We start from the raw sequence: 24,033 nt of genomic DNA, 5'->3' as shown, positions 1-24,033 counted from the left end.
ACTTTTATTTACTTTTAATAAATTGTCTTCAAGGAAATTTAGTCTTCCTTTAATTTTAATTTATGTGGCATAGGAGCCAGACCTTTCCTGCTTAGTTTCCAGATGGAAAGTGATTAAATTTAAAACATTGTTAATTTAAGCCAACAAATACAAATGATTAAACATAGCCAATACGTGGGGAAGCTACTATATGCAAAATTAGAGATATTCAGTTTGTTTTAGCGTGACAAGCAAAATCTATAACCGCTGTAGTTTAGATTTTTGCAGTGTTCCTTTTAGGAAGGAATAATTCCTAAGAATTTTGTTCTTCATTTCTTCAGAAACATTATAAAGCATATAAAATCAATATAGATGGCAAAGCTTAAATTTAGAAAATCAGAATTTAATTATCTTACCAATTAATCTTAATTAACCTCCCCCCCCCCCTAAAATTAGAGCCCACTTCCATGTTTCACCTCAAATTCAAGGTGTTCTTAGTTCTCTTGAGGCAAGAAACTAAATACAAATATTTATTCTTTAATTCCTCAAAGACTTGTTACACAGGGCAGGCATTTGAGTATAGCAGTTAAGATGCTACTTCGGATGCATCATCACTTAGAGTGCCTGGGTTCAAGTCCTGGCTCTGCTTCTGAGTCCAGCTTTCTGCCAGTGTTCCCTGCTGGAGGCATGTAGTAATGGCTCAAGTAGTTGAATCCCTGCCAGCCACTTGAGAGACCTGGATTGAATTCCCGGCTCCTGGCTTCAGCCTGACCCAGCCCCAATTGTTACTAGCATTTAAAGAGTGAACCAAGGGCCTACACTGTGGCGTATAGGTTAAGCCTCTGCCTGCAGTGCCAACATCCCACATGGATGCTGGTTCGAGTCCCAGCTGCTCCTCTTCTGATCCAGTTCTCTGCTCATGGCCTTGGGAAGCAGCAGAGGATGGCCCAAGTGCTTGGGGAACCCATGTGGGAAACCCAGAAGAAACTCCTGGCTCCTGACTTCGTATTGGTTCATTGCTATTGCAGCCATTTGGGGAGTGAACCAGTAGGTGGAAGACCTCTCTCTCACTTTCTCTCTCTCTCTCTCTCTCTCTCTCTCTCTCTCTGTCGCTCCTTCTCTCTGTCTATAACTCTACCTCTCAAATGAATAAATAAATCTTAAAAAAAATGATGAGTGAACCAGCAAATGGAATTACTATCTCCCCCCCCCTTTCAAATAAAATAAAAATAAAACAAAAGATTATTAAGCACCTAAGATTGTTAAGCACTAATCTAGACTCAAAGGGTTTAAAAATGTTAGAGGGGTAGATGTTTGGCCTAGCACTTAGGATGTCACTTAAAATACTTACATCTCATACTTACAGGGTAGCAAACGTCTGGCCCATGCTGTATATGGTCTGCAAAATAATTTAATCTGGCCCTGCCAAAGCAATTAAAGGGGAGAATCAAAAATTCAATAAACCTATAGAAGGCTAATTTTTTTAAAAGGGTATTTTATTTTTATTTATTTGACACATAGTTACAGACAATGAGAGTGAGAGACAGAAAGAAAAGTCTTCCATCCACTGGTTCATTCCCCAAACAGTGGCAACATCTGGAGCTGGGCTGATCCGAAGCCAGGAGCCAGGAGTTTCCTCCAGGTCTCCTATGCAGGTGCAGCTACTACTGCTTTCCCAGACCATAGCAGAGAGCTGGATTGGAAGAGGAGCAGCCAGGACTAGAACCAGCACCCATATAGGATGCTGGCACCGCAGGCAGAGGATTAACCTCCTGTGCCACAGTGCCAGCCCCTGGAAGACTAATTTTTTTTTTTTTTTAGATTTATCTATTTATTTGAAAGATTCACACAGAGAGAGGAGAGGCAGAGAGAGAGAGAGAGAGAGAGATCTTCCATCCAATGGTTCACTCCCCAGTTGGCCGCAACAGCCAGAGCTCTGCTGACCTGAAGCCAGGAGCCAGGAGCTTCTTCCTCCTGTGTGGGTGCAAGGGCCCAAGGACTTGGGCCATCTTCCACTGCTTTCCCAGGCCATAGCAGAGAGCTGGGTCAGAAGAGGAGCCACCGGGACTAGAACCAGCACCCAAATGGGATGCCGGCACTTCAGGACAGGGTGTTAACCCACTGTGCCACAGCGCCGGCCCCAAGACTGATTTTTAAGTTGATAATTTTTTTTGGCCTAAAAATGATGTTATAAATATACAAATGGCACTGGCAGAATAAAGGTTCCCCTACTCTGCAGAGTGCCTGAGTTCTGATACCTACCTCTAATGTAGTCTCTAAAAGGTTCAAGTCTCTCTTAAGGCTCAAGTTGTTGGGTTCTTGCCATCCACTTGGAGACACGGATTGAATTCCTAGCTCCTGGCTTTGGCTAGGCTCTGTCCCAGCCATTATAAGCATTTGGGAAATGAACCAGCAAATGGAGCTTATTCTCTCTTTCTCTATCTCTCCTTGTCTCTCTTCTTCTAAAAATAATTCAGAAAAGAAAAAGAGTGTTTGACATGGCTCTTGTCCCTCAAGGAACTTATAGTCTCCTAGAAAAAAAAGAAGTCTTGGGTTTACTGCCAAGGTAAACTTCTTTAAATTCGCTGGTTGTTTCCTTATGTTTCATGCACATTTATGTCAGTCATAAATTCTTCAATTTAAATTATTACAGAAAATTTTAGGTAAGCAAAATGTAAAATTATAGCTGGAAGTTGAACAGGTTAACACTTGCCAAATGATGCCACGACTGGAAACAAAATAAGAATTAAAAATAAAACAGCTGTGCATTTTTAGTATATATTCTTGAGCCATTTTGAGGTATAGTTGAATATCCAAAAAAGGGTAGCTTTTTCATTAAATAAATAGTGAGCTTGCTTTCAGCTTGTCATTCACAGTTGGCTAGATATAATTGCTTCCTGGAGTTCTGAGGCTTTTAAAATGAAGCCTTCACTGCCCGACGTGCTCTGCGCACATGTGGAATGGAGAGCTGGGCTGCTGGGAGCTCGAGCAGTGGATTCTCCTCAGATAAAGCTCAAGATGGCCTGAGTCTTCTGCTCAAAAGCGAGGCCTGCAACCTGACTGGTTCTCTTTAAAAGCTTTGCAGCCGTAGTGAGACAACTCAGGAAGAGGACTCAGTTTGATAAGCTGATTGAACACTGTCTAATGCCTTTTCAGGTTTAACATGCTAAAAAAAAATTTTAAATCTGTGTGTTTTGGTTGATTTCTGCTCGTAATTTTTAGTCCGTTACTACCCCTTGTATTTTCCTTAGTCATTACTGCATTGATTATTACTTAAAAGTCAGAGTTCATTTTTCAGAAAAAAAAAAAAAACATGAATGACTATTTGGCTGACTTCAATTCATAGTTTCTTAAAGATATTCTGTGTAATTTCATAGAGGCCTCAAACTTGTGATGGTTAATAGCACAAATTCAGTGAATTTTGGATCTTTCTTTAAAATTTTTTTTATGTTATTTGAAAGTCAGTTACAGAGAGAGGGAAAGGGAGGCAAAAGAGGAAGGAGGAAAGATGAAAGGGAGGGAGGGAGGAAGGAGGAAGGAACGGGAAGAGAGAGAGAGAGAGAGAAAGGGAGAGAGTGCTTCCATATTCTGGTTCACTCCCCAAATGGCTACAATAACCAGGGCTGGGCCATGCCGAAGCCAGGAGTTTGGAACTCATTCGAGTCTCCCTTGTGGGTGGCAGACTAAGCACTTTGGCCATCTTCCGCTGCTTTCCCAGGTGTATGAACAGTGAGCTGGGCTGGAAGAGGAGCAACCTGAGCTTGCACCAGCACTCCCTTAAGAGATCCAGTGACGCAGATGACAGCTTGGTTCACTGCGCCACAGTGCTGGCCCCTGGATCTCTTTTTTTTTAATAGTAATAATGATAATAATAATTCCTACAGAAACTGAAAGAGTTATCTGCTATAAGCAGAGATTCTATTACCCTACTTGTTTGCTTTTCAGAGCCCATGTCACCTTCTGGATTCCTGGTTTCATTGGTCAGAAGTTGCCGTTTCTGTTAGGTACACTTTACTGTGCAGTGTAATGGAAAATTTTGTGCGGAACCAGCTGTGCCTCTCTTGCTCTACAATGAGAGCAGAGTGAAAATTTGAATGGAGAGGACAGTGATTGCAACCTGACTGGAGTAATCAATGCGAGAACATCCCTACACCTTTCCTCTGTAACAAGGGCAAACACAGCTAAAAAGCTTGTTTGAATTCTGCTTGACATAACAAGAACCGTTAACTTTATCTCTCTCTCTCTCTCTCTAAATATGCTAACTCATCACTATGCTGCCTCTCAGGTCAGCCCGCTCAGCTCAGCTGCGCTGGCTGCTCATACACACAGGTGAAATTCCTTAGGGCCCTGTTGAAGGTTGTCGGGTGCTTAAACTTATTATTTTAACATGGGAAGTCCAGAGCCCAGGACTATCTCAGATCCACAAAATAAGATGAAGGGCCTTTTCTCTGTATACTCTAAATCTCTTTGCACTTTCTGATTATGTGGTTCTGCCATATTTGTGTCATTGAGTGCTATTTCTGAGCAGAAGTTATATCATGACAGAGTCATCTTTTAAAATAGTAAAAAGAATGACAACAAAAAGAAGTAATGACAGGAGCCCCCTCTGTGGCACAACAGGTTAAACTGCCACTTGAAATGCCAGCATCCCATATGGCAGTAGCAATTCCAGCCCCAGCTGCTCTGTTTCCAGTACAATGTGGCTTCCTGCTAATGTACCTCAGAAGGCAGCAGAAAATGCCACCTCTGTAGGAGACCAGGATGGAGTTCTGGGCTCCTTGCTTTAGTCTGGCCAAGACCTGGCTGTGGCCCCATTTAGGGACTGAACAGGCATATGGAAGATCTCTTTCTGTCTATATATTCATCCATCCATCCATCCATCTTTCCTTCTCTGCTCTACTTTTCAAATAAATACATCTTTTTTTGATTTTTAAAAATAAAAGTAATGACAAAGTCTTAATCTGAAGTCAAGAAAATCAAGGAAAATCTTTGTTGGCAGCACTGTTAGATTCTAGCTTTTATTACATACTTTGTAAAACTAAAAGCATCTTGTATTACTGTTGCTCACACATAGCTGTCCTTCTGCCATGCTCTTTTCCCCTATCATCTGCCGTGCAGAACAGCTGTTGTTACCTGTGATGAAAAGTATCTCATATGCAAAAGTGATCTTATTTAGGTACTGCACTGATTTGATTTCCCTTTGTCCATGTTATCATGATTTTAATGTCCTGGTTGTATGTGCTTCATCTGTTTTTTCTTAACTGTATAATTTACCTTTGATATCTCAATTTGCCTTGTAAGTTGAATGCCTGAAGATCCGCATAAAGGATTTACAGTGTAATCATTTCAGTATATTTTGAGGTGCTTTTCAGTGAACCACATGGTTGTAATGTGCGATGTTAGCTTTCTCACTCTGAGGTGGGAGGCATCTTTTCTGATGCTACGCGACTGCCAGGGTTTTCCTGGATTCCTGACTTGACTCCTAGATGCCGAGAGGGACTTGCCAGTGACTTAGTGTTGAGATCTTGTCTCCTGCATTTGCCTTTGTCTTCCTCCTTAATACAGCTCTTGAGATACAGCACTGCCCTTCTGCATAATAGTGCTTTTTATACCATGCTTGCCTGGTCAGTACAGAGCAGGGGAGACAATAAAAATCAGCAACACCTGCTCTGCTTTGCCCACTCTGGCTGGCTGCAGCCTCATGCTTAGATCTCTTTTCTCCTGTGTTGATTTAACTGCATCAAAAAAAAAATTTTTTTTTTTTTTTGAGACTCCACTAGAGAAATGGCACATGTCATACACTCTTGAACAAAGCACTGTCCTTTGGAGCGTGAGCAACTTTGGGAGACATCACCTATCTAGCCAACTAAACATCTGACCAGTAGGATGACATTAAGCCAAAGACAAGCTGAACCTCACATCCAGTGTTTTCATACACTGAACAATAGTCATGCTCTGACTGTGGAAAACATATGCGTTAGCACATTCTGTGGCATCTAAGTACAAAATAAGTGATATCTACAATATCCTTTGGAGAGGTTCCTTGTCTCCTATCTGGAGAGCTAAGACATGAAACTCCAATTGTTTAAGGTCACAAATGTATCTGAGGGAAATCATTGTGGTCCAGAGGCTCCCCAAAGAGATGGAACTTGAACCAAGCCCTCAAGGACCTGTGTTACCAACTGCCTCTGCCATCTCCTGAATTTCACCATTAGTGGAAACTGGCTGTTGGTTTTGCTTCCCTAGAAAAGGGCTGGTGCTGTGTTATAGATTGTCTTCCCCCTCCACATAGATGCACTGTGTTCCTCCAATTTATGTAGAGTTTCCTCTGCTGTTATCTCCTTAAATATTCCCTGAGACTGCACTCTTTCCACTTTTTTAAACTATCTTCTCCTAGACTTGAGTAGCAAGCTCCCTCCCTACTCCGCCATCTTAATCCAATATCCAATCTCTGGCCTGATTCTTATATTGTAATCTAATCACTTCCTGCGGAGTCCCTGTATTTGCTGAAGGTGATGGATTAGCCTTTCAAGACTGCAGCCCAAACAGTGCTGGTTGTCTTGGGCTTTCCCCTCAGCTGCCTTCCCCGATCTTACTACTGCTGCCCCGAGATACACTCCCGCCTGTTTTCTCCAACCACCCCATTTCCTTCGCACTTCAAATTTACCTATAAGAAGATGCCAAGACTTCCTGTAAGGAAACAGGCTTTTCTTTATGGCAGCACGTATGCATAAACCAGGGAATACACACGTGAGCAGATCTGTGGGCCCAAGAACAAAGAAAGCCTTAATTGAGGGAACCCAAGTTAATTAAAAAAACATCAAGTTAATATAGCTTATTTTTTTTTAATTTAGCATTTTTTTTAGCTACTGTGTTTTAAATTCAGTTCATCAAAAAAGAGCTTTGCTCCCATTCACTGGAACTTGCTTTCTTCTAATTTGCTGAAAACATTTTTATTCAGCTATTGTTGACAGTAAGCTTATCCTTCAGTTCCTTTTCCACGACTTTCTGAAGTACCCATGTATGTTTACTTGCTGTCTCCTGTATGCCTCTATATGATCAACTTTCATTCTGTTTAGCAGACACCGGTTTGTTTTGGGATTTTGAGAAAAATATCATATAGGTACACTTGGAAAGAAAAGATACCAAAAAAAATCTATTCTCAAGTGAAATTTATATATTGTAAGTTCTTTTTCATAGACTGTCATATTGAAAGCTAATTAAAAGAAAATATGGAAGTTTTATCACCATTAATGCCATCAAGTTTCATTTATTGAATATTAAACAAGTATGTCTTGACTTACGACTAGATGCCAAGTTCTGAAGACTGAACACTGAACAAGGTAGACAAGAACCCTGCCTGTGGCCAGCACACATTCTAGCAGGAGGTGAAATGGAGATACAGACAAATAATCAAATGCACAGCCTGGAGAGATGGCAGTTTATTTCCAGATTCTTTTCCCTATACCGTTGCTTCAAGGCCATGTCTACAACCTAGTGACCTGTCATGTTGAGTTTGATTAGGTCTCAAGGTACTACCCCCTCTAGGAAGAGTTGTTTAAGGGCCTTAGTCTAGTACAAAAATGAAAAAATGATGAGACAGCTGGGAAGATCAAGTTTCTCACAGTTAAAAGGGAATTAAATGGACTTTACTCCCAAAATTGTAAAGGCAAAACTTCAGTCAGTCATTCGGCAAGCATTGATTGAGCACTGTATCAGTCAGCATTCTATTATGCTCTAGGATTTTTACTCCCACATGCATGCCTTATATATCTCATAGCCTAATTGAAGAGACAGAGGCAGCAAATAAATCCTACTGATAATGCTATAATAAAAGCTTATATGAAATACAAGAAATATATCACAAAAGCAATACAAACTCTGCCCAAGGGAAAACTTAACAAAAAGTGACATCTAAATTGGGTCTTAAAGGTAATGTGTTGGGAGTGGGGAGAATGCTGGAGGGAGGTGTTTAGGCTGACAGTTAAAGCACTGATTCAGACACCCATGTATCATATCAGAGTACCTGGGTTCCAATATCTGGCTCTGCTGCTGGCTCCAGCTTCCTACTACTTCAAATTCTGGGAGGCAGCAGTGTTGGCTCAAGTAAATTGGGTTCCTGCTGCCCACGTGAGAGACCTGTATTGCACAGCCTTTCGGCTTTGATCCCAGCCGGGAGCCTTTGCAAGCATTTGCATAGTGAACCAGTGGATAGGAGCATTTCTCTCTCTCTCTCTCTCTCTCTCTGCTTCTCAAAAAAATTTAATTTTAAAAATGCTAATAGGGCCGGCACCATGGTTCTCTTGGCTAATCTTCCCCCTGTGGTGCCGGCACCCTGGGTTCTAGTCCCCATTGGGGTGCTGGGTACTAGTCCCAGTTGCTCCTCTTCCAATCCAGCTCTCTGCTGTGGCCCAGGAAGGTAGTGGAGGATGGCCCAAGTGCTTGGGCCCTGCACCCACGTGGGAGACCAGGAGGAAGCACCTGGCTCCTGGCTTCGGATCGGCGCAGTACCGGCTTTGGCATCCATTAGGGGAGTGAACCAACAGAAGGAAGACCTTTCTCTCTGCCTCTCTCTCACTGTCTATAACTCTCTCTCTCTGTCTCTCTCTCTCACTGTCTAACTCCGCCTGGCAAAAAAAAAAAAAAATGATAATAAATAAAGGTAACTGAAAGTTCCTCATGCTTTCATTACATAGTAAATGATTACTCTGAGTCTTATGTGTGCCAGGCACTGCTGTAGGCACTGTAGCCACAGGAGCTAACTAGATGCTGTCCCTGTCCTCTTATCAGGAGAAAAGCAGACAATAAACAGATAGACGAGTAAATAATATTAGTTGCTGATGTATGCTATACCAAAAAGTAATGTATGTTAAGAAAAGGCAACAAGCAATGTTTTTTTAATGTTTTTAAATTCATTTATTTGCTGGGAGTTGCATGGGAAACAACATGAGTTTCTGTCTGTGAAGGAAGGAAAGTAACATGGCAGTTGGCAGCTGGATCCCTAGGAAATGGGACAAACAAGCGACCCATGCTTTCTACTTCAATGCCTCTTAAGTTGCCTGCTCACTATTTTCAATAAAATTATCAAAAACCATTTCAATTTCAAAAAAGTATGGCATAGACCCCACTCACTGGTCTTAAACTTTCTTTTTTAATTATATATTTTATTTAAGTTATACAAGTTTCATATATTTCCTTTATATCATTATAGGAATATAGTGGTACTTCCACCCTTCATCAAAAGTGATGTTGTTTTAAACAAGATGGTCAGAAATGTCCTCCCTGATTAGAGAATATTTGAGTATAATCATGAATGATAGGGAAAATAAGACCAAGAAGTAGGAGAAGCCATTCCACGCAGAAGGAACAGCATGAACGCAGGCAGAACAGGTGACATAATGGCATCGTCACTGCTTGGGGCAAGATGGCATGGGGTGAGGGTGGATGAGGCTGTAGAGAAGGAAGGATCCAAATGGTGAAAGCCAGGGTTCCATGCTCAGGAATTTGAATGCCCGCATTGCTGATGGGGTGGAAAGGGAGTAGATTTTGGAGGCTCATTAAGAGACAACTGATGTGATTAGATTTGTCTTTGGTTGAGTTTTTGGAAAATTGTCTCTAGCAGCAGCATGCAAGATGAACTTAAAGGAGAAGCACAAGAAGTTAATTATAAGGTTATTGTGATAGTGCAGCTGATAAATTAATGTAGCCTAAATCAAAACAATAAATGAGGCTAGAGTGGAGATGATGGAGTTCAGATGTTTTAGGAGATCCAGTTTATAAAGTCTGATCTAATGCCCTGTAGAGGAAGAGGACAGTCAAAAACAACCTCTGGTTTAAGCCTGGGTGACTGTAAGTGGTGATAATATTGTTAAGCAGCTCCGGGGTCCCTGGAGGAGAGGTGGGATTAGAAGCACAGATAATGAATGTGATTTGGGGCTGTGGAACATACAGAGATAGAAATTAGAAGTCGGCGCTAGCTGAAATGCAGATTTGGCTATTACCAATATTTCACATAAGTTAACAAGAAAGAGCAAGAAGAGTCAGCATTATCAGGTACTGATGAGAAGTTTCTTGGGTTGAGGGTTTTTAAAAGGGCATTGGATTTAACAATTGGAAATTCCCCCAGAGACTTCAAGAGTGGGCTCAGTAGACATGGGTGGAGGCAGAGCCATCTTGTGGCTGGGTTAAAGGATGAAAGGACGAGAGGCTGGGATTGTCCAGCCACGGCTCTGGCTTCTTCCTCCTTGGAAGCTTTGAACCTGGGGTCACTCAGACTGGCTCTTCCCCCTCCCTCCTTCCTTTTCTTCACTCAAAGCACAGGACTGGGTGCTGAGTCAGGCTCAAGAGAAGCATCAGAGCTAATTCAGATCCGAGGGTCTCGAATAGGAGAGGCGCTGTGACACTGGTGAGTCAGATGCTGTGGCAGGGACTTCCTCAGTGGGGAAGAGATGACACTCAGTTATGTTAGGTGAAGAAATTCCAGACCACGGGACTGAGGCAGGACAGACAGCAAAAGACTTGCAGGGCTGGTGGGGGAAGAACATGCCTGAGGAAGGAGTGGAGTCTGGCGGAGTGTGGAGTCGTGGGCTGAGTCCGAGGGGGTAAGCTGATGTTAATGAGATGCCTAGGGTTCTCTGAGCACAGGCATTGAGGCTGTGCAAGGAGAGACTGCTGGCCGTGCTTGTGGCCATAAGGTAGCAGTGAGGGAACAGTTAATGAATTGAGATGTGGTCCCAGCAGCATTTGGCATGCAGACGTTTAGTGAATATCTTGGAAGAGAGAGTGTAGTTCAGGGGCTGTGGAGGAGCCGGGCGGGATTAGACGGCTGAGTTTCTGAAGGGCTGGGAGTGAACACCTGGGTTCCATTCAGGGAAAGGATGGAAACAGACTAGGGGACCTCTGACAGCTTGGAAGTGCAAAGCCCAAGAGGCAGGCTTGGCTGGGAGCTGACGCAGAGGTCAGGGTAGGGACCCACTCTCCTATCCCGAGGGCTCCAGGAGTTGCCAGTGGGTCCACCAGGTCTCCTCACCCCCACTCAGACACACCCACGGCGTGTTTCTCTTGCCTGCAACGCCCAGTGGGGGGCGGGGCTCGAGGGCGAGGAGGTGGCTGTTCCGAAGCCTCGAGAGCCTTCAGTTCCTACCAGACTCCGGCTGGGGTGCCATCCTGCCCCATGGCTGGACACGGGCCCTCAAACTTCTGCCCCTTCCCGGGTATTAGCGGGGGCGGCCTCGGAGGGCCAGTACCGGTGCGGGTTGACCCTCCGACCTGGTTGAGCGCCCAGGCGGGCCTTGGCAAGCTGGTGGTCTGGCCAGGGGTCGTGCCGGTGATCAGGCCGGGGGTCTGTCCAGGCCCTGAGGTTTGGGGTATGCCCCTGGGACCCCCACTGTACGAGTTCCAGGGCGGAATGGTGCCCTGCGGGTCCTGGCTGGGAGCTGGCGAGGCTGGGGCCCGCTTCTGGAGCCCATCTGAGGGCGCCGGCCCTGGGCCCTACATCGCCCTGCGGTGCGTCCCGAAGCTAGCGCTGCCAGAGGACGTCTCAGCCATTCAGAAAGAAGTGAAGCAGCTGGCCCAGGAGCTGAGACAGAAGCGGTTGACCCTGGGCTACTCACAGGCCGACGTGGGGTTCGCCGTGGGAGCGCTGTTCGGGAAGGTGCTCAGCCAGACCACCATCTGCCGCTTCGAGGCCCAGCAGCTGAGCTTGGCCAACATGTGGAAGCTTCGCCCGCTGCTGAAAATGTGGCTGGAGGAGGTGGATGCGAAGAACCTTCTGGGCTTATGCAAAATGGAGATGATCCTGCAGCAGAGCCGGAAGCGGAGACGCGCCAGCAGGGAGAGGCGGATCGGAAACAACCTGGAGAGACTGTTCCTGCAGTGCCCCAAGCCCACACCCCAGCAAATCAGCCGCATCGCGGGCCACCTGCGGCTGCAGCAGGACCTGGTCCAAGTGTGGTTCTACAATCGCAGCAGGATGGGCAGCCTGCCAAGCAGCGAGGCCTCAGCTCGCGAGGATGCGGCGGCGGCCGGGCCGCCTTTCCCAGGCCCTCCGGTGTGCTTCCCGCTGCCACCGGGGCTTCATTTTGAGCTCCCCCACTGTGGGGGGTGCTGCTTTCCACCTCTGCACCCCTCCGCGCCTGTCCCCGCGGGGATGGCCCTCCTGCCGGCCCCGGCCACCACCCTGGGCCTCCCCAGGCTTTCCAGCTGAGGGGCCCGCCTCTGGGGAAGGTCGGGAATCCGCTCTGGGCGTCTTTTCCGCCTTTTAGCATTAAGTTCTTTGATGTCTAGAAGTTAGGAGTGCTTAGCAGGGGATAAGGGTGGGAGTTTAGGAGAAAGGTGGGAGAGAAGTTGAAGTTTTTTGTTGCTTTGTGTTTTTCCCTAAAGTACATTTACAATATATAGATGATTACAATATTTTGTTTCTCTTTGTTGTTAATTGAAGATTCGTTCATTATGTCTGTTATTCTTTGTGGTTATCAGTAAACACAAGTTTAATTTTTTTCTTATAAACACAATATGGAATCAAAAACACAAGGCAGGAAAGACTTTACACCAGTTTTTGTTAAAACAAAACAAACAGAAACAAAGTTTTATAGACACAAACACAAAAGCCAAGATAGTCGTTTCTCCTGGGGCAGGTATGAGATGGGATGGAAAGGAGACCACAGACGCGGGTCCCCCCAGCCCTGTCAGTCACTCAGCTCTGCCCCTGCCCCTGCCCCTGGCCTCTGGGTGTAGCTCCTGTGCTGCCGGTCGAATTCGAATCTAAATCCCCGTTCAGCCCCAGCTCCAGTTTGCTCCTCTGGTTGTCAACTGCATTCCATCCGCTCCTGGGAATCTCCTTTACTTTCTCTGGAGGTCAGATATGCTTTTGAGAGGACGTTTGACGTTGATCCAGCATTACCTGGCGGCTTTCACCATTGTGTATCTTAAAATCACTTTTCTAGCCTCTCCCAGTTTTCTCCTTGTACTTGGGTCAGTTTTGATCATAACTTACCCGGTGGAAACCCTTAATTCCTGTTTTCACATCTGCTGCCACACACTTGTGTGTGCTCTGTTACTTCATAATTCTATCGCTCGGTGTTACTGTCTGAGTTTATGTCTTCTGTTTGCTTATTGATCTTGCCATTTTTGCTTTCTCTACTTTTTAATTAGCTTTGCAAAGGATTTCTCCATAGATCTTTTTTAAGAATAAGCTTTTGGATTTTCATCCTATTTACTAGTGTCTAGTTACTAATTAATCTTAGCTTTTATTTTTACTAACTGCTTTTTCCTAGTTTCTTTCACCGTTCTTTTCCTCATGTACATGAGTGGTTTCTTTATATGATTTTTATTTTACTACTGGCTGTATGGGAAATGACTTTTGTGGGGACCCAAAAGACTTACACTCTGATCTTCTAAACTCAAGTCCGTGGCAGAGTTTATTGTCATGCAAGTCAGGCGTTACTGAGGCCTCTAATTTCCTGGTCCTGAGGATGTAGAAACTCTGACCCTTTATCTTAGTTTGTGTGTGAGGGTGGGGGGAGGGTAAAATGCCAAGGGGGTTTCAAAAAATTCATGGAAAAATATAGTTAAAAGATAATGTATATTTTCATATATTTTCAATGAACTTTTTTAAGACCCTATATATATATATATCATAAAATTTATCATTGTAACCATTTTTAAATTTTATTCATTTATTTTCATTGTATGTGAAACAGAGGTGGAGAAAGCTCTTCCATCCATTGATTCACAACCTAAATGCCCACAACAGCCAGACTGGGCCAGGCCGAAGCCAGGAGTCCAAGGCTCAATCCAGTTCTCCTATGTGGCTGGCAGGGACTAAAGTATATGAGTCGGCTGGCGCCACAGCTCAATAGGCTAATCCTCCTCCTGCAGCGCTGGCACCCGGGTTCTAGTCCCGGTCGGGGTGCCAAATTCTGTCCCGGTTGCTCCTCTTCCAGGCCAACTCTCTGCTGTGGCCAGGTAGTACAGTGGAAGGTGGCCCAAGTGCTTGGGCCTTGCACCCCATGGGAGACCAGGATAAGCACCTGGCTCCTGCCTTCGGATCAGCGCGATGCACCACGGCGGCCATTGGAGGGTGAACCAACGGCAAAAGGAAGTTCTTTCTCTCTGTCTCTCTCTCTCTCACTGTCCACTCTGCCTGTCAAAAAAAAAAAAAAAAAAAAAAAAAAAAAAAAAAAAAAAAAGTACATGAGTCACCACATGCTGAATCCCAGGGAACATTATCAAGAAACTGAATTGGAAGTAAAGTAGCCGGGACTTGAACCAGGCACTCCCTGGTATGTGGGCATGTAGGGGATGTGGGCATCCAAACTGCTAGGCCAAACACAACCTCAGTTATTTTTATTATTATTATTTTTTCATTTTGATTGAAAGGGAGACCCAGGTAGAGTGATCTCACATCTGTTACTTTATTCTCCAAATGCCCACAACAGCCAGGACTGGGCCAGGGCAAAGTCAGGTGCCTAGAATGCAATCCAGGTCTCTAATGTAAGTGGCAGGAGCCAGAGTGCTTGAGCCATCAACTGCTGCCTCCCAGGGTGCCCATTAGTAGAAAGCTGGAATCACAAGCAGAACCAGGACTGGAACACAAGCGTGCTGAAATGAGATGTGGGTATCCCAAACAGCATTTTAACTACTAGCCCACCAACTGCCCAGCCCCACAATTCTAATCATTTTTAGTATAAATTCAGTGGAATTAATTAGTTAATTCACAGTGTTGTACAGCCATTACCACGGTCCTTTTCCAATATTTTTTCATTACTCCAAACTTAAACTCTGTGCCCATTAAGCAAGAAATTCCATTCCCTTTACCCCCAGCCCCTGATAACCTCTAATATACTTCATATGCCTATGAATTTGCCTATTCTAGACATTTCATATTCATGAGATTGTACGATATTTGCCTTTTTGTGCCTGGCATTTCACTTAAATGATATTTTCAAGGTTCATCCATGTTGCAGTATGTATCAAAACTTCATTTTTATGACTGGATAATATTCCATTGTATAGATATACCACATTTTGTTTATCCATTCGTCTGCTGATGGACTTGGGTTGATTCCACACACTGACTGTTATGAATAATACTATTAATATTCATATACAAGAACATTTGAGTAACTGTTTTCAGTTTTCTTGAGTATATACCTAGGGGTGGAATTACTGGGTCATATGGCAATTCTATGTTTAATGTGTTGAGAAGCTGTTAGACTGTTTTCCACAACAGGTGTATGAATTTACAGTCCTACCAGCAACATACGAATGTTCCAGTTTCTTCATATCTTGATCGGTTTGTTAGCCTCATTTGTTTTGTCATTGTAGCCATCCAGTAGGTATGAAGTGGTATAGTATTGATTTGTATTTCCCTAATGACTAATGACAATTGATTTATTGTCTTTTTGTGTACCTTCTTTGAAGAAACATCTATTCAAGTCCTCTGGCCATTTAAAAAAATTTGAGTTTTCTTTTCTTTATATCTTTTTATATATCAGACCTTTATCAGACATAAGATTTGCAATTTTCTTCTGTTCTGTGGGATATTTTTTATTCCTTTGACAGCCTTGCATGCACAGTTGTTTTCGGTTTTAATGAAATCAAATTTATCTATTTTTCTTTTTGTTGCTTGTGCTTTTGGTGTCACTAAATCCAAGCTCACGAGGATTTACTCCAAGGTACAAATATGAATTTTATAGTTTTGTCTCTATAATTTAAGTCTTTCATCCATTTTGGGTTAATTTTTATAAATAGTGTAGGATCAGTTCCATTCTTTGCATGTAGATACCCAGTTTTCCCAGCAGCATTGAATGGTCTTGACAACCTTATCAAGAATCAACTGAAAATAGGAATGAGAGATTATTTCTGGACTCTCAGCCCTCCTTTCCATTGATCTGTTTCTATCCTTATGCCAGTACCACATTTTTTGACGACTAAAGCTTTGTAGTAAGTTTTGAAATTGGGAAGTATGAGTCCTCCAATTTTACTCTTCCTTCTCAATATTGTTTTGACTATTCTGAGTCACTTAAAATTCTTTATGAATTCTAGTATCTTTCTTTCCATTTCCACCAAAAACACCACTAGAATTCTCTTGGGGGTTGCATTGAATCTGTATATTGTTTTGGAGTGCATTGTCATCTTAACAGTCTTCCAATTCATGAACATAAGATGTCTTTCCATTTATATCTTTTTTTACATTTCTCTGAGCAGTGTCTTATAATGTTTAGTGTGTGAGTCTTATTCTTCTTGGTTAACTTTACTCCTGGATGTTTTATCCTTTTGGATACTAATAAAAATAGAATTGTTTTCTTAGTTTCCTTTTTAGATTGTTCATTGCTAGAGGATAAAAGTACAACAAATTCTTTTCTGTGTTGATGTTGCATGCTACAGCTTTACTGATTTAGTTCCAAAAGATTGTTTTGTGCATTATTCAGAGTTTTCTACATAAAAGCTCTCATCATCTGTGAATAGAGATAGTCCTACCTCTGAAATAAAGGATGCCCTTTATTTCTTTTGCTGTCCTAATTGCTCTGGAAAAAAAAAAAAAAACTGGTACTATTGTGTAAAACTACCACAAGTAGACATCTTTGACTTATTCCTGATCTTAGGAGAAAAATTTTCAGTCTTTTTACCATTGAGATTGATGTTAGATGTGAGTTTTTCCACATAGACCCTTTATATGTTTTTTATGTGAAAGGTTGTTAGGTTTATCATTTTCCCCTGAGTTAATGAGAAATGAGAGTAGTCATATTCTTAGGATCATAATAACTACCAACACCAACCCCCCCTTCCCCAGAACCATCATTACACCCATAACTAGGAGGACTCAGCATTGTCACCACATCCCTGTATGATTTAGTGACTCCCTGCAGGTTGATAGAACCAGATTTTGAATCTGATCGCCCACACTCCACAGCATTTAAGAGCCCTGGGTGCAGCTCAACTTTCAGGAATGAACTTTCAGTTGAGTGTTTTGAAGACAAAAAGTCAAGTAAATATCCATGTGGTGCTTACATTCCACTAACCTTTTACTCAGTCATCAGGAACAAATTGTGACAGATTTAAATTTCAAAATATAATTACAAGCTGCATTGTTTCATGTGGATGGTGGATATGTGTAGAGATTATACATATATGCCTCCAAGGTTAGATCGATTTCCCTGTTGATTTCATTAAAAATATAACACCACATTGAAAATATGACCACAGATCAGGTACAAATGAGCCACCTCTCGGCACAGCTTCCCATGATCCTGTGCTCCTGATGACAGTGCCCAGAGTAGGACCCTGCCAATGTGCAGGAGCTTTGTTTCCACAGGACAGCTTTTTGTTCTGGAGGTTTACAGAGCTACCCAAATAAAACTTACTCTCTGCCCTTCATCCTCCATGCAAAATGAAAAATGTTTAGAAACATTAAATTCTTCTCATTCTTAAACCAAGCTGAGTGACTGAATTCTCAGCCTTCTCAGGGAAGAAGCTGAGTTGGGGTCTGAATCTCTGTCCCCAGCTTTACAGCACCCCAAAGAAACTCCCACAGGAGCAGCAAGAATACAGCAAGACAAATGCATACTCTTTCTTCTTGTCAGCGTCAGAAGGTGGGTTAGTGAAATTGGAGCCAACCCTCAAGTGCTTAGCCTTATACTCAGTAAGTGACTTATCACTTAGAATTGGACTACTCTACTAAAAGCCACGTAACACCAACCCATTCCTTGCTTTCCCGCAGCCTTTCTGGAAAGCCTTGGAAGAGACATGTTTGTGCAGAGTCAGGCAGTGATCAGTGCAAGGACAAACAGCTCTGACCGTGCTGTGTGCATTGCTGTGGGGAAGCACTGCCTCTGGTGCCCCCTGCAGATTACAGGGGTGGTGATGGACTCTCAGTCTGCCTCAACAGCTTCACGGTTGCGTCATTCCAGCGGCTGTGCCAACTCTGCGTAGGAAGCATGGGTGTATGTCACTAGTCAGGTTTCAAGTAATTTAGAGTGAGATTTGCCATCCCTGGTGCTTTTGCCTTGTTGTGAGGAGAGAAAAGTCTAAGCCTGGAGAGGGAAATTATTTCAGATTTTTCAGAGATTTAAGATAGAAATGTATAAATTTAATAATAAGATCCCTCGAAACAGAGAAGGAACCAGCCTTACAACTCGGAGAAAAGAATGTGATTAACAATGTTAAATGCTACAGAGTCAAGTAACAGAAGTAATAGGTCAAATGCTTCATTTCAATAGCAAGGATACTGTTGGTCCCTTTATTGAGAACAAATTCAGTTAGAGTAGTTAGTAGAAGCAGGTAACAAAGAATCCAAAGTCCTAACATTTGCCAGACTCTTTCCTACCTCAATTAAAAAAAAAATCTTTCCAACCTCACTTCAATAAGATCTTTACAATGATTCTGAAAATATTTTTCAAATGCTTCCATATCTTGTGTATCCTTTAAACAAGACAAGATTTTGAAGATTTTTATTTATTTGTATTTGGGAGGAAGAGAGAGAGACTGGGGGTGGGATTGGAATATTTCTTCACTGGTTCGCCCCCTAAATGTTCTCAACAGCTGGGGATGGGCCACATAGCTAGCTGCCAGGAACTCAGTATGGGCCACCCATGTGGATGCCGGGAACCCAACTACTGGAACTATCACCACTGCCTCCCAGGGTGTGAGTTGGCCAGAGTCAGGCATCAAACCCAGGTACTCCACTGTGGGACATAGGCATGTTAGCTGCAAGGCCAAATGCCTGCCGCAAGCTAAGCATTTTTGACCTGAACTCTTCTAGAGTATAAGCAGAGTAGTTGTACATCTATGCATCTTCCTTAAAAATGGTTCATCATATTTTGAAAGAAAAACTATGGCTCTTTTTTTAGATCTACAATTTCAAAATTTAAGAAACAACTTCTAGAGGTAAGTATTTGGTTCAGCAGATGAGACAGTACTTGGGATACCTCATCTCATACTGAAGTGCCTGGATTTGATGGTCTTGGCACCACCTCTGACTTCAGCTTCCTACTATAGAACACCCTAGGTGATGTCAACTGACTTGCCTTTAATTTGTTGTGATTGTGTTATATTTGTGAAAAACAGAGCTATAGCAGCTGACAGCTGGTGTTTATACAGTGATCGTTGTAGGGGGGCTATTGCTGTGGGGTAGCGGGTAAACCCAGTACCTGCTGTGCTGGCATCCCATATGGGCGCCAGTTGGAGTCTCGGCTGCTCCTCTTCCAATCCAGCTCCCTGCTGTGGCCTGAGAGGGCAATAGAAAGTGGCCCAAGTGCTTGGGCCCCTGCACCCATGTGGGAGACCTGGAGGAAGCTCCTGGCTCCTGGATTCAGATGGGCGCAGTTCTGGCCGTTGAAACCATTTGGAGAGTGAACCAGGGGATGGAAGACCTCTCTCTCTCTCTCTCTCTCTCTGCCTCTCTCTAACTCTGCCTTTCAAATAAAATAAATAAATCTTTAAATTAAAAAAAAAAAAGAATGTTGCTAGGAAGTCCAACAGTCAGACCAAAAACCACAAGAAGAAAATAGAAGACTTAAAATCAGTCTTGGAGATTTATGGGATACCATAAAACAACCCAACATACTGGTCTTAGGAGTTCCTGAAGGTGTGGAAAGAGAGAATGGATTAGAAGACCTATTTTATGAAATAATTACAAAAAACTTCCCCAATTTGGAAAAAGGATCTCCAAGAAGAGGAAGCACATAGAACTCTCAATAGACATGACCAGAAAAGATTTTCACCATGACACATTGTAGTCAAACTCTCCACAGTAAACATAAAGAAAAGATTCTAAAATACGTATGAAACACCAGAGTACTTTTAGAGGATCTCCAATTAGACTCACAGCTGACTTTTCATCAGAAACCTTACAGGATAGAAGGGAATGGCGAGATATAGTCCAAGTCTTAAAAGAAAAAAAAAAAAAAAAACCTGTCAGCCCAGAATACTGTACCCTGTGAAGCTCTTGTTTATGAATGAAAATGAAATAAAGACCTTCCATAACAAAAAGAATCGAAAGAATTCATTGCCACTCATCCAGCCTTACAAAAGATGCTTAAGGATGTGCTAGACACAGAAACACAGAAAGAGCCATCACTATGAAATACTAAGAAGCCAGAAAATCTGTCAGTAGAAGTACAAAAGAAATCCAAAGTAAACAATAGGAATATTTATGGAAAAATGGCAGGACCAAGTTATTACTTATCAGTAGTCACCTTGAATGGAAATGGCCTTGTCTCCAGTTAAAAGATGCAAACTGGCTGAATCGATTAAAAAACAAGACCCATCTATTTCCTACCTACAAGAAACACATCTTACCAACAAAGATACATTTAGACTGAAAGTGAAAGGATGAAAAAAGATATTCCATGCTAATAAAAAGCAAAAAAGAGCTGGAGTTGACTTCCTAATATCAGACTTCAGCATAAAAACTGTTAAAAGAGACAAAGAAGGTCACTATTTAATGATTAAGAGATCAATTCAACAGGAAGATCTAACTATAATAAATGTATATGCACCCAACTACAGGGTGCCTGGCTATATAAAAGAAATGTTAATGGAGCTAAAGGTAGACATAGACTCCAATACAATAGTAAGGGAGACTTCAGCAGTAGAGCCATCAACCAGACAGAAAATCAGCAAGGAAACACAGAGTTAATTGACACTGTACACCAAATGAACCCAACAGATATCTACCAGAATTAAGAACTTTCCATCCTACAGTTGCAGAGCACACATTCTTCTCACCAGTGCATGCAACTTTCTCTAGGATTGATGACATGCTAGGCCATAAAGAAAGTCTCAGCAAATTCAAAAAAATCAAAATCATACCATGCATCTTCTTTGCCCACAAAGGGATACAGCTAGAATTCAAGATCTCAGGAATCCCTAGATCATACGGAAACACATGGAGACTGAACAACATACTTCTGAAGGAGCAGTGAGTCATAAAAGAAATAAAAAGAGAAATAAAAAATTTCTGGAAACAAATGAACATGACAACACATCACATCAAAACTTATATAGCAAATCAGTGCATGCATTAAGAAATTGGAAAGGTATCAAATAAATGAAATATCAGTGCATCTCAAGGAACTAGAAAAACAACAACAAATCAAACCCAAAATTAATAGAAGGAAAGAAAGAATTCAAATTAGAGAAGAAATAAAATTGAAGCTAAAAAAATACAAAAAGTCAGTGAAATGAAGAGCTTGTTTTTTGAAAAAATGAACAAAACAGATACACCACTGGCACAACTAACCAAAAATAAAAGAGGGAGAAAACCCAAATCAACAAAATCAGAGATGAAAAATGAAATGTAACAACAAATACCACAGAAATAAAAAGAATCATCAGGAATTACTACAACAAGCTATAAGCCAACAAAATGGGAAAACTAGAAGAAATGGACAGATTCATAGACACATGCAGTCTACCAAAATTGAGTCATGAAGACAGAAAACCTAAACAGACCAATAACCAGGATGAAAATCTAATCAGTAATAAAGACCCTCCCAACAAAGAAGAGCCCAGGACCGGATGGCTTCATGGCTGAATTCTACCAGATGTTTAAAGAAGAACTAATTCCAATTCTTCTCAAGCTATTCAAAACAATTGAAAGGGATGGAAACCTCCCAAACTCCTTATATGAAGCCTCCATTACATTAATTCCTAAGCTGGAAAAAGGTGCAACAGAGAAAGAAAACTATAGACCAATATCCCTGATGAACATAAATGCAAAAAATCCTCAACAAAATATTAGCCAATTGAATCCAACAACACATTAGAAAGATTTATCCCTAGTATGTAGGGATGGTTCAGCATTTGCAAATCAATCAGTGTGATACTTCACATTAACAAACTGAAAAATGAAAACCATGTGGTTATCTCATTATAAGCATTTGATAAAAATACAACATCCTTTCATGATAAAAGCCTTAAGCAAATTGGGTATAGAAGGAACATTCATCAACACAATTAAGGCAATCTATGACAAACCCACGGCCAGCATCCTATTGAATGGGAAAAAGTGGAAGCATTCCCCCCAAGATCAGGAACCAGACAAGGATGCCCACTCTCACCATTGCTGTTCAGTATAGTCCTGGAAGTATTAGCCAGAGCCATTAGGGAAAAAAAAAGAAAAAAAAGAAAGAAATCAAAGGAATACAAATTGGAAAGGAGGAAATCAAAATATCCCTACTTGCAGATGACATAATCCTTTATATACAGGATCCAAAGAACTCCCCTGAAAGACTATTGGAATTAATAAAAGAGTTTGGTAAAGTGGTAGAATATAAAATGAACACAGAAAAATCAGTAGCCTTTTATATACAGACAGTGTCGTGGCTGAGAACTCTTAAGATCAGTCCCATTCATAATAGCTCCAAAAAAGAATGAAATACGTTGAAATTAATTTAACCAAGGATGTCAAAGATATCTATGATGAAAATTACAAAAAATAAATAGAAGACATTAAGAAATGGAAAAGAATTCCATGTACATGAATTGGAAGAATCAACATCATTAAAATGTCCATACTACCAAAAGCAATCTACAGATTCAATGCAATCCCAGTCCAAATACCAATAACATTCTTTATAAATCTAGAAAAAAATGATGTTAGAATTCATATAGAAACACTAGAGAACCTAAGTAGCTAAAGCATCTTATATAACACAAATAAAGCCAGAAGCAGCATAATTCCTAATTTCAAGACATTCTACAAGGCAGTTATAATTGCAACAGCCTGGTATTAACACAAAAACAGACTTATACTAGTGTCTGCTAATACTAGCTGATAGAATCAAAAAGGGAGAGAACAATCCATCATGGGAAGCAGGATACACAGTAAACTCATAGAATGGCAGATGTCCTAAATAGCACTCTGGCCTCAGAATCAGCCCTTAAGGCATTCAGATATGGCTGAAGAGCCCATGAGAGTATTTTAGGCATGGAAAGCCAAGAAACCCTGGAAAAATAAAAAAAAAAAAAAAAAAAAAAAAAAAGGAAGACCTAAATGGAAGATCTCTGCGAGTGAGATCCCAGTGGAAAGAATGGGGCCATCAAAGAAGGAGGTACCTTTCTCTGAAGGGAGGACAGATCTTCCACTTTGACTATGGCCTTGTCTAAATAAGATCAGAGTCGGCGAACTCAAAAGGCTTCCATAGTCTTGGCAACTCATGACTAGAGCCTAGGGAGATTACTGACGCCATAAACAAGAGTGTCAAATTGTTAAGTCAACAACAGGAGTCACTGTGTACTTACTTTTCATGTGGGATCTGTCCTTAGTGTGTTGTCCAATGTGAAGTAATGCTATAACTAATACTGAAACAGTATTTTACACTTTGTGTTTCTGTGTGGGTGCAAACTGATGAAATCTTTACTGAATATATACTGAATTGATCTTCTGCATATAAAGATAATTGAAAATGAATCTTGATGTGAATGGAATGGGAGAGGGAGCGGGAGATGGGAGGGTGTGAGTGGGAGGGAAATTATGGGGGGGAAGCCATTGTAATCCATTAACTGTACTTTGAAAATTTATATTTACTAAATAAAAAATTAAAAAAAAAAAACAGACTTATAGACCAAGGGAACAGAATAGAAACACCAGAAGTCAATCCATGTATCTACAACCAACTTAATTTTGACAAAGTTCCTAAGATCAAATCGCTAGAGCATGGACAGTCTCTTTAATATATGGTGCTGGGGAAGCTGGATCTCCACAGCAGAAGTATGAAACTAGACCCCTATCTTACACTTAACACAAAAATCCACTGAAAAGTACATCAAAGACTTAAATCTTTATGTCCGGATACCATTAAATCATTTGAAAACATTGCGGAAACTTTGACAGACACTGGAATAGGCAAAGACTTCTTGGAAAAGACCCCAGAGGCACAGGCAATCAAAACCCAAATTGACAAATGGGACTAATGGGGGTGGCAGTGCTGTGGTGTAGTGGATAATGCCGCTGCCTGTGGCACTGGCATCCCATGTGGGCACCGCTTCAAGTCCCAGCTGCTCCACTTCCAATCCAGCTCTTTGCTATGGCCTGAGGAAGCAATGGAA

General features: G+C 41.9%; 2 protein-coding genes across 13 annotated transcripts in view; both read left to right on the top strand.

The window, feature by feature from the left end:
* ARB2A (ARB2 cotranscriptional regulator A) overlaps positions 1-24,033 on the top strand; it is a 472,110-nt gene that overhangs the window by 334,544 nt on the left and 113,533 nt on the right. The window contains exon 10 of one of the 12 annotated variants that reach the window (XM_051853993.2): positions 3,925-7,815. The exons of the other annotated variants lie outside the window; for them this stretch is intronic. Coding sequence (XP_051709953.1) covers positions 3,925-3,983 — 59 coding nt within the window. The 3' untranslated portion in view covers positions 3,984-7,815. Of the gene's footprint in view, positions 1-3,924; positions 7,816-24,033 lie in introns of those variants that run through there. 12 annotated transcript variants of the gene reach the window in all.
* Positions 8,575-22,967, top strand: POU5F2 (POU domain class 5, transcription factor 2). Its single transcript, XM_070056473.1, has one exon. It carries the CDS (start codon positions 11,153-11,155, stop codon positions 12,182-12,184), a length of 1,032 nt encoding a protein of 343 aa, XP_069912574.1. The 5' UTR covers positions 8,575-11,152; the 3' UTR covers positions 12,185-22,967.

The sequence above is a fragment of the Oryctolagus cuniculus genome, chromosome 14 (genome assembly GCF_964237555.1).
Source record: "Oryctolagus cuniculus chromosome 14, mOryCun1.1, whole genome shotgun sequence".
Classification (NCBI taxonomy): domain Eukaryota; kingdom Metazoa; phylum Chordata; class Mammalia; order Lagomorpha; family Leporidae; genus Oryctolagus; species Oryctolagus cuniculus.
The sequence above is the reverse complement of the archived record's forward strand: the minus strand, read 5'-3'. Positions and strand labels throughout refer to the sequence as shown.